Source organism: Populus alba, chromosome 2 (assembly GCF_005239225.2).
Source record: "Populus alba chromosome 2, ASM523922v2, whole genome shotgun sequence".
Taxonomy (NCBI): Eukaryota; Viridiplantae; Streptophyta; class Magnoliopsida; order Malpighiales; family Salicaceae; genus Populus; species Populus alba.
The window spans coordinates 19884888-19895252 of record NC_133285.1 but is presented as its reverse complement, the minus strand read 5'-3'; the positions used below and the strand labels follow the sequence as shown (position 1 = coordinate 19895252).

Here is a 10365-nt window from a genome sequence, read left to right as displayed (position 1 = left end):
TCAAGTTTACCAACTCTTATACTGTTCACTTAATTCTTTTCATATGCTTGTTTAAAAAAGTATTCATAAATCATTTTTTCACACATAGTTTAACACATGATCTTGGGTTGCAAATTAGATTATTACATTATTTATATTTTTTTTGTCAAATGTAGCAACTAAAGGAATGATATATTATAAAAAAAATAAAAATATAATATCAATAATAATTAAATAATTAAATAAATGAATGAATAAGTTTGGTTTTGTAGCCTCTTTAACTTAAGCAATTAAGTCTAAAGGAGTGTCTTAACACATAATACCCTAAAGTCAACTGATTTAAAAGTTATTGGCCTAAAGATTGTTATATGGGTTAAGGAGAAAACTTAAGGGAATCAAACATTACACAATCTATATTTAAGTATCTATAACCCGAGTCACTAAGCTTGTAAGGGTGTCTCAACACGTAATGCCTTGAGGTCAACTAATTTGGGACTCATTAGTTTAGTCGTTGCATGTGTTAATGATGCATCGTATTATTTTTAAGTTAGGTTAATACCCTAAGGTCAACTGATTTGGGACTCATTAGTTTACTCGTTACATGGGTTAACGATGCATCGTGTTATTTTTAAGTTAGGTTATATATATATAACCTAAACAAGTTAACCTTTAAAAAACATTACAAAAAAATTGTTTTCTTTCAAGTAAAACCCCATAACTATATGTTGTTATATTAAGCACAAAAACAATGTTTATTAATATCTTGATTAAAAGGTATGTGGTAGAAATATAAAATCTAATGAGAATTTATTTATTTGAATTGATCAATAAAAGTAAAATGATGAGTGTTGTGGTTTTGGATTATTATTTTTTTTTTCAATTTTAATGCTTTAATTATTATGAACTAGTAATAAGTTGATTACAAGGGTTTAATAAGTACTTAAATGTGCATTTTATTAAGTTTTTATATCATCATATTATACTTAAAGTATCATTAAATACCTTAACTTAAACACATTTTATAATAACAAGTTTGATAATGTAAAAATATATTTAATTTATGGTAAATGCTCAGTTTTAAATGCAAGTTGGTAAAATAAACATATCTTACAATTTAGAGGATTGATTAATGTGTTTGATTATTGAAATTGAGGTTCACATGGGGAAAAAAACAAATAGAGAGCTAGACTTAGAGAACAAATCCTAGTTAGGCCAATTCTAGTCAAACTGGAACACCATTTAGTTTTTGGGGTATAATTGAAGCTAGTGACGTTGGATTCATATGTGGTTTAACTAGATGGAAAGCTAATATATAAGCTTAAAACATTCATGAAAAGCCCAAGACTTAATGCTTTTGTTTTTAAGTTCAAATCTTAGCAAGAAAAAAGAAGTTTGAATCTATCTTGCAACCCAGACACTATACGGTGTTCAACCCATATATGAAGTTATAGAAGCGCCAAAATAATCCTATTCTTTTTAGGTTAGAAATCTAAGATAAATATCTATAACTTTCATAAAGACTATCTATTCATATTATGATGTTATCAATGATGTTTTTATACAACCATCAAATCAATAGTTATCCACTGTATCACTAGTTCTAAGTTTTAGCTTGTAAAAAGAGGAATTTGCCATCAATTTAAGACATATTGGTTTTGATATCAAGATCTATTCTCTTGCTTTCTTTATTTGTATTTGTAATATTTAAGTTTTATTTCATGTTATATTATCATTAGTTTTTTGTTTATGATTATTATTTTTCTTATTATACTTAGTTAATTTCTATCATACCTATGCTCTCATCTTGTTTATTTATATTTTTCTTCTTAATTATGTTTAATTAAGTTTTTTTTTTTTGTCAATGTGAAAATGTTACACTAATGATGTGATGCGAACCTCGTGATCACGCAACCCACACACAAAGACACCAATTCCCGGAAAGCCAAGTAAATCAGGTTTGATAGGAGTGTGACACAAAGATAACTTGTACCTAGGCACCAGCACTATTGGAAACGTAAACCCCCACCCAACGAATATTGATTCGCGAACGAGAAGTATAAGGATGACGCCACGAAGACAGTTGTTCTTCGATAAGTCGTTTTCAGTTCTTTAGAGAACCATGGAAGGGAGATTATCTCACCAACACACACACACAAAGTGCGGCAAACAAGAAGTTTTATTAATATGAATTGTCTTCTTACATGTCTGGTTATGCCTTTATTTATAGTGACTGCAAACTAAAATAAACCCTAATGGACCCCTTATGTGGACTTATATGATGCCCACTTACAATTAAACCCAAATAATATAAATATACTCTAAACTAAGAAGAAAATAACATTAAAATAAATAAATCCGAATTTAATATCCTAAATATGATAGGATCAGATTTGTAGCCCTTTAGAAGTCCTATATAAGCTAGGAGAATCAAATCTGAAGGTAGAATTAGTTCTGAAATCTTCTTTCCTTTTTGTAGCTAGGATGAATAAGGAATCCTTGCAAGAAAAGGATTCTGAAACATTTATGAATCCTTGCCACACTTGAAAACTATGTTGCAGCCCATTAAAGATCTTTGTAGAATTAGGAGATTCCCAAAATAAGCTGCCGCATCCTTTTAGGAAAAGAATCCTAGCCAAATAGGAAGTCCACAAGTCAAAAGGAAGTAAATAACAAAACCCGTACAGCCTCTGTTGACCCGTGTTTGGATGCCTTGCCGAACTCCGATTGACATGATATTTTAACCCAAGGTACGAAAACATGTCAGGAGCCTCCACGTAAAATTTCAGCCCGATCCAACGGTGGGATTGAGAATTATGACTATTTCCGTAAAACTGGATAGTTGTGCATTTTACGTCAAAATCCGAATTTGACCTTGGCTGGATCGTATCATTCCCTCTCTCTTCAAGATGATTCATCCTCGAATCACCAACAAGTTGAATGGACAATTCCTTAGCTTCATTTTGAAGCCTTTGGAATTCTTTTCTTGCCAACAATCGTCGCCAACAACTTTGGATGAAAGTAGCACCCATTGTCTTTCGTATTTCATCATTGCAACATTTTTTCTCCTCTCTTTTTGAAGCTTGCTGCGCATTGACTGCTGCCGTTAACACATCAAGTTCTTGCTTCATCTCCCCGAGAATACGAGATAGACTCTTGGATTCTTTTTTTAGAACACCAATCTCTTTATTTCTGTCCCTTTGATACCACCTCTCCTTTTGAATCCTCCTTCTCTTTTGCCATAACAACTCATCAAAATACATGAAATCCCTTTGGTTTCTAGGCTGCCGAAAAGCTTCCCGATAGCCTATGGTCTCATCCTTAAAACCACCATCACCATTATCATCAATGTCCTCCTCAAAATCCTCATAATCATCCCACTTTGGCCTTTCAGCCCCATTGCTATGGTTTGATTTCAATTCAGCACCACCCTTCCTCACACCTTGGGTACATGTTCCAGCCATGTTACCATGTATTGCCACCTTCTCAAGTCTGTCACACACGTTCCCCATCGTGAAATTCATTATTTCCATCATCTTCGTCATGGCTTGCATTTGGAATTTAAGCTCTACATCGGGAGGGCGCGGTGTGTTGTTTTGTTCTGACATGATATTTACCTGTAAAAATTGGTTAGTGAAAAAAAAATATATATATCCTCACGTTGCTCGTGTTTCACTCAAACACTCTGAATGTCCTCACACGCTCACACCTCTCGTCTCACCTTCTTACGGTTCTTGCGAAACTGAAACCAACACCAAATAAAACCAACTTGGCAGCGCAATCCAAATATATCTATATATATGACTTGAGAAGCAATAAAAACCAGAAAACAAGCAAAACGAAGCTGCGATGATAGTCTCGCGAGTAGCAAGCGAGTCTATCCGAAATATGAACGAAACTGAAGACTCGAATAAAAAAAAACATAAACAAAATATGAAAAATGATGAAACAACACCCAGATACGTTGGATATGATGAAAATAAATGGCAAGAAATGAAAACAACAGAAAGAAAGTGAATTTCAAAAGTTGACGCAAAACAGACTCATTTACAACGAGTTAAGTCCGGATCTGGAACCTAAAGTCAATGATGTCCAATTGAGCTAAAATTTCAGATATAGCACTCTACCAACCGAAATAGACATAATATAAAGTTTGAGCAATTTACGATAAGGTTTGATAGACTGACGCAAAAACATTATGAATCAGACCTAATTAGACCCGAATTTGAAACCCAAAGAAAACAATATCCAATTGACCTCAAAATCAATATGTGGTGCAATTAGGGTCCAGTAATAACAGAATCAAATTTGAGCTCATTCTGAGTTGATTTGATCAAATTTTCCTTTGTTTAGTTTTTTGCAGCAGAAACAAACAAATGACTTTTTATTTGTTTTTTTTTCTTTCCTTTTTTTTTTCTTTTGTTTTAATGCAACTGATATATTTTGTTCAAGAACCAAACGAAATAACTTTTTTTTTTATATATGATATCAAATCAAGAGAAGAAGAAATTGGACACCAAGGAATTATTATTATTATTATTATTATTATTTTTTGCGGAAACAACAAGAAACGAAAATTTCAGAAGGATATAACCTGATTAATGGAGCTAAGCTCTGATACCAAATGATGCGAACCTCGTGATCACGTGGTCACGCAACCCACACACAAAGACACCAATTCCCGGAAAGCCAAGTAAATCAGGTTTGATAGGAGTGTGACACAAAGATAACTTGTACCTAGGCACCAGCACTATTGAAAACGTAAACCCCCACCCAACGAATATTGATTCGCGAACGAGAAGTATAAGGATGACGCCACGAAGACAGTTGTTCTTCGATAAGTCGTTTTCAGTTCTTTAAAGAACCATGGAAGGGAGATTATCTCACCAACACACACACACAAAGTGCGGCAAATAAGAAGTTTTATTAATATGAATTGTCTTCTTACATGTCTGGTTATGCCTTTATTTATAGTGACTGCAAACTAAAATAAACCCTAATGGACCCCTTATGTGGACTTATATGATGCCCACTTACAATTAAACCCAAATAATATAAATATACCCTAAACTAAGAAGAAAATAACATTAAAATAAATAAATCCGAATTTAATATCCTAAATATGATAGGATCAGATTTGTAGCCCTTTAAAAGTTCCATATAAGCTAGGAGAATCAAATCTGAAGGTAGAATTAGTTCTGAAATCTTCTTTTCTTTTTGTAGCTAGGATGAATAAGGAATCCTTGCAAGAAAAGGATTCTGAAACATTTATGAATCCTTGCCACACTTGAAAACTATGTTGCAGCCCATTAAAGATCTTTGTAGAATTAGGAGATTCCCAAAATAAGCTGCCGCATCCTTTTAGGAAAAGAATCCTAGCCAAATAGGAAGTCCACAAGTCAAAAGGAAGTAAATAACAAAACCCGTACAACCTCTGTTGACCCGTGTTTGGATGCCTTGCCGAACTCCGATTGACATGATATTTTAACCCAAGGTACGAAAACATGTCAGGAGCCTCCACGTAAAATTTCAGCTCGATCCAACGGTGGGATTGAGAATTGTGACTATTTCCGTAAAACTGGATAGTTGCACATTTTACGTTAAAATCCGAATTTGACCTTGGCTGAATCGTATCATGATGTAAGAATAAGTATAGTACAAATTCAACACATATATTAATGTTTAAATTCAAAAAAATATGTTATTAACATGTGTTGTGATTGTTATCTTAATCAATCTTAATACCCTTCTTGTTAAGTGGTAAGTCTTGATTCATGGTGTACAATAATTGGCACAACAAATACTTAATTCTTTCATATCTTACCACATAGAAAATTGACATATGTGCTATGAAAGAATCTTATTTTTTTGATGATATAAATTAACACCATGAATACTCACAACATTTATAAGTTTTGGTGTTATAAAATAAGATAATTAAATATAAATAATATGATTACGTTAATAACTTAAAAATGATCTATTAATGATAAATCATTCAATTGAAATCTTCTTTGTGTATGGTTTCTAGTTAAATAATAGAAAGAGTTTATACTATACTTATTTAAAATATCATTAGTGGATCATCTAATATTGACAATTATTTTATATTTGTTAGATCTTTACATTAATATTGCATCTTAAGGATTTCTTTAACTCTTTTTATTTTATTATTTGTGGTTATGTATACTCAACCTCCCTGTAGATCGATTTTGGTTTCATTAGATTATTTATTATTTTAATATTTTTGCACTTGAAAGAAAACATTAATTATTTGATTGCGTTAGTATTTATTATAAATGATGGACCGAAATTGATGATTTTTATGTCTCAATATAAGTGACTCTTATGGCCTTAACTTCTATTTGTTATACACTCTTGACTTGAACTAAACGAAAATTATGTTAACATAATCTTAGCTAATGAAAAGCAATGTTGTATTGTGGTAGGTTTAATTGAATTTGTGTTGAAATTGAGATAAATTTAATCTCATATTACAAAATTAGTTTTCATGTAGCATGTAATTGAATCACTAGGTGAACGCAATGACTTAATAACCAATGTTGTTTTAGGTCAAATTCAAGTTGAATTTGATTACTATAAATAACAAAATAAATTAGATTAGCATTTATAATATAAGATTCAAAACAAGATATATAGATAATATATAAGGTATCACATCTTATGATATGCAAGGCATTCTTATTCTGTTTGGCACAACATAGTTGTTAGTACAAACACAACACTATAGACAAGTTATAATTAAAAACATTTTAATTGTAATTAAAGCGACCACTTTGAACCAACTTATATTCAATATTTCAAGTTACGTTCATGTGAAGGTCATTTTTAGATTTCTGCCCTGAATTCAAAGATCACGAAAGGATGTAAAATGGATCGGGCACCAGTGACCTAAGAACTATAAATACAGGCCCACGGTACTCACATTCACTAAAATGGGTGTGGAGCCTTTCAAAGCCCATTTTATATCCTTCATCCCTCAAAGTTTTATGGCCGAAACCGCCTAACCGCAATAAGATCGGCTTCTACTAGCCATGGGCGAATAGCTCCATGAACCGATGGATACCGAAAGAAGCTAATATACTAAAAGTGTCAAACATCCCATATAGAAGAAGGTTTTTCCATAGCTGGTTCCCTAAGTGAGGGCTGTTGTTGATGATGATAGGGATTCATCATTTCCAATCTCGGTTGGTGCTGCTGCTGTTGATCCTGAAAATTTGTTGGCCTTGCTCCTCCAATCCCCATGAAGTCACGAGTCATCATGTCACCACCTTCAATAGGCGTACCAGCAAACCTTGAAGGTCCTGTTGGATTCCGCTCCATTAATGCATTCCTTCCATGCATCAAACCAGAAATGCCACTATCCTCCTGTTCCATATTTTTTATGAACCCTGGATTTTGGTCGTTTCTCATGAACATACTTGCAAACATTGCCATATCGTTCATTGCTGAGCTACCTGTACCAGCTGTGTCAAAAATCTGCGACATTTCTTGTGGCCCTCTTTGCAAGGGCTGGTTATTAAATCCTCCCACGCCATTGATCATTCCAGCCAGGCTAGTTTGATCCGAAGCCTGTGGCGGGAGGTCATCATAGGAGGTGTTATGCTGCTGAATTCCACCATAAGTTGATGATCTTATAGAAGAAAGCTGGTCAGGACCTGCCATGCTGCTGGCAAAGCTCTTTTGCATCATGGGGGAGTTAATACTATTGCTAGCGGTGGCACCCATTTGTGCTGCTTTTTGCAACAAGGCTGTTGCTGACATGTGAGCAGTGGCCGAAATTTGGCATCCGTTTTTGTTATCTTGAAGATAATGCAAGCCGGATGAGCCATTGGAACTGAGTTGGAGGCTGGAAGTTGAGGAAATGCTTCTTGGACTGCCAAAGAGAGTGCCCGAGCTGCTCGAAAACATGCCTCCTGCCATGTTCATGGACTTGAATGGATTTGGAACGAGTTCTTGAGGGAGAGATTTGAGAGGGTTCTTAGGGTCGAACCAGTTGAAGTCTGGAGTTCCAATAGATGTGCTGGTGTTGGCGCTTAAGGACATCGAAGACATGAGCTCTGGCATTTGGTTTTGCAAGTTTGACCCCATGTTGGTCATTACTCCTTGGTTTACTTTGTTGTTTTCTTCTGCTAATGCATCACAGAAAGCTCTGTGGATAATGAAGCTATCTCTTCTGCATGATTGGTAGCAGTGGGGTCACATTAGGTTGCTAGCTAGTGAATAAAATACTGAGACAAGACTGAAAATCAGTGATTTGCAACTTGAATGCTCAGAGCATAAAAAGTCGTCAAAAAGGAAACACAAAAATTTTATGAATTTGTCGGCCATTCCAACCGTATCTTCTACTGGAAAGAGACAATAATGCACTTCTTTGCGATAACTGCGGCAAGCAATCTTTGGACAATAACAAATAATGTTTCAACTGGTTTTGGCAGCAAAAAGAAGATGTCAAATACGTCTATGTAGCTCTACAAATTCAGAAATTACCATGGGATCACAACTTAAGAATAATCTACTTGATCCCAAATATTATTAAGTAGTCATATACTATAGTTTATCATGAATATAAAAAGACTGTGATTATTAAACAAAAACTAAAACCATGTTTTTTCTTCCATGACGATTTTTTTTTTTTTTTTTTTTTTTGCTAACCTTGAAAAGATGGTTCCACAATTACATTTGTATTCCCTCGTACCACAAGTCTTTTGATGAGCTTTCCAATCAGATTGTACTGCATATTTCTTCGAGCACTTGTCACATTTCCATTTCTTCTCGCCATGTTTTCGGCTAAAATGCTTCTTAATGCCAGTTAGATCTCCTAATGCACGAGCCGGGTTGTGGTGAACACATGTTGGCTCAGGGCATATGTAGACCTGTTTCCTCACCTCAGCGGTAGTTCTTTGCCTGAGCTTCCATGGCAGATTATGGCCTCTCCTATGCAATTGCAGGTTTTGGTCCCTTCGGAACCCTTTGTTGCATATCTCACACACAAAACGGTTTGTTGCCATAAGTGTCGTTGCTGATAAAGCCACGACTTCAGCAGTGGGATCTGATTCATAAAAGTTAGACCAGTTAATTAGTAATTTTAATTCAGATTTCTCTCCGAAAGAATAATTGATTATTGGAAGATGATTGCTCTATCATATACAAAAGTATACACCATAAGACAAGAGTCAATGGAGGAAGAGAAAGTGAACTCATGCTCCAGGTGAGGGTGATCGTGGTAATTAATTTTTTCTATGCATGGTAAAATCGATGGCCCGGTTCTCAGAAGTACAGTTGCAGACAAAAAGAGGCACCAGCAGAGAGGGGAGCCAAGGAAACAGTTCTCACCAATTATTGAAATCTCAAAGCAATAATTGAACCTTTCAATTCACATAACATCTTTCTCTCAATACAAATTATAAAAAAGAAAAAGAAAAGGAAGCTTCTAATTCAGTGGTGGGCAGTAATAATAATAAAAGAATAAAAAGAAACGAAAACTGTGTCACCAACCCTTTCATTCACTGTATTTATGCTACTACGTACGCATATAATATGATGCTATATATAAGAAATAAAGGTTTCCTTTTTCTTTTCTTTTTTATTTGCCTCTAATTGAGACCAAGACTAGAACGATCTGTATCAATAAATATCACTGTTAAGTTTCATAAATGGGGCAGTTGAATTTGCCTGGAGTTCCTGGAAGATTTCTTTTCTTCTTCACCGGTTGTTGGGAGGAAGACCCATTGCTGTTGGTTGCAGCCACTGAGTCTGAGCCGTGTAAGTGATTTTGTGCCTGCTGCTGCTGCTGCTGCTGCTTTCCTTGGAGCTGTTGGACTTCTTCTCCAGTATTTCCTGAAGAGAAGCTCCCTTCATCACCTGTGATATTTGACATCGAAACTGAAAACATTCAAGAAATAGTTTTGCAAAGTTGGATTGTATTTCTGTCCTTTTTCCTCCCTTTCCAATCTCCCTGTTTCTTTCCAAGACTTTTGTTCTTGTTGGTTTTCTCACTAAAAGGAAGGGTTTGTATTTTGGTGAGCATAAAATCAGCAGTTTGCTAGCACCAGAGGAAGACAAAAAATCATGGAATTCTCCTCCATTTCTGGTGAGGACGGGGTATTGCTGCTATAATACTAGCATTGGAACATGGCCTTCTTTGGCCTTATGTACTTATATATAGTGTTGACATGAGACAATTGTTTGGCAAATGCCCCTAGCTTTTTGGAAATTAAAATTGTTCCTATTCCATTCCCAAAATATTAGAATATTAATTTGCATGCTTAATAATTTTTCAATTAACAGCACTTATTTCATGTGGAAAAAGTAGTCTGCATTTTATTTTATTTACTGTGCATTATAATAGTTAAATTATAATTTTTT

At 34.5% G+C, this 10365-nt stretch overlaps 1 protein-coding gene across 1 annotated transcript; it reads right to left on the bottom strand.

Moving 5' to 3' along the window:
• Positions 1–6770: 6770 nt before the first annotated feature.
• On the bottom strand, positions 6771–10136 carry LOC118062763 (zinc finger protein GAI-ASSOCIATED FACTOR 1). The gene is made up of 3 exons (XM_035076605.2): positions 9673–10136; positions 8653–9049; positions 6771–8173 (listed from the first exon to the last, which is right to left on the bottom strand). Exons 1-3 carry the CDS (start codon positions 9890–9892, stop codon positions 7090–7092), a joined length of 1701 nt encoding a protein of 566 aa, XP_034932496.1. The 5' UTR covers positions 9893–10136; the 3' UTR covers positions 6771–7089.
• Between the last annotated feature and the right edge of the window lie 229 nt (positions 10137–10365).

Coding starts and splice junctions, on each gene's coding strand:
- LOC118062763 (XM_035076605.2), bottom strand. CDS start 9,892: ATGTTTTCAGTTTCGATGTCAAATATCACAGGTGATGAAGGGAGCTTC. Junction 9,050..9,672: donor AAATCTTCCAGGAACTCCAG/GCAAATTCAACT, acceptor TTTATGAATCAG/ATCCCACTGCTGAAGTCGTG. Junction 8,174..8,652: donor TGTGGAACCATCTTTTCAAG/GTTAGCAAAAAA, acceptor CCAATCATGCAG/AAGAGATAGCTTCATTATCC.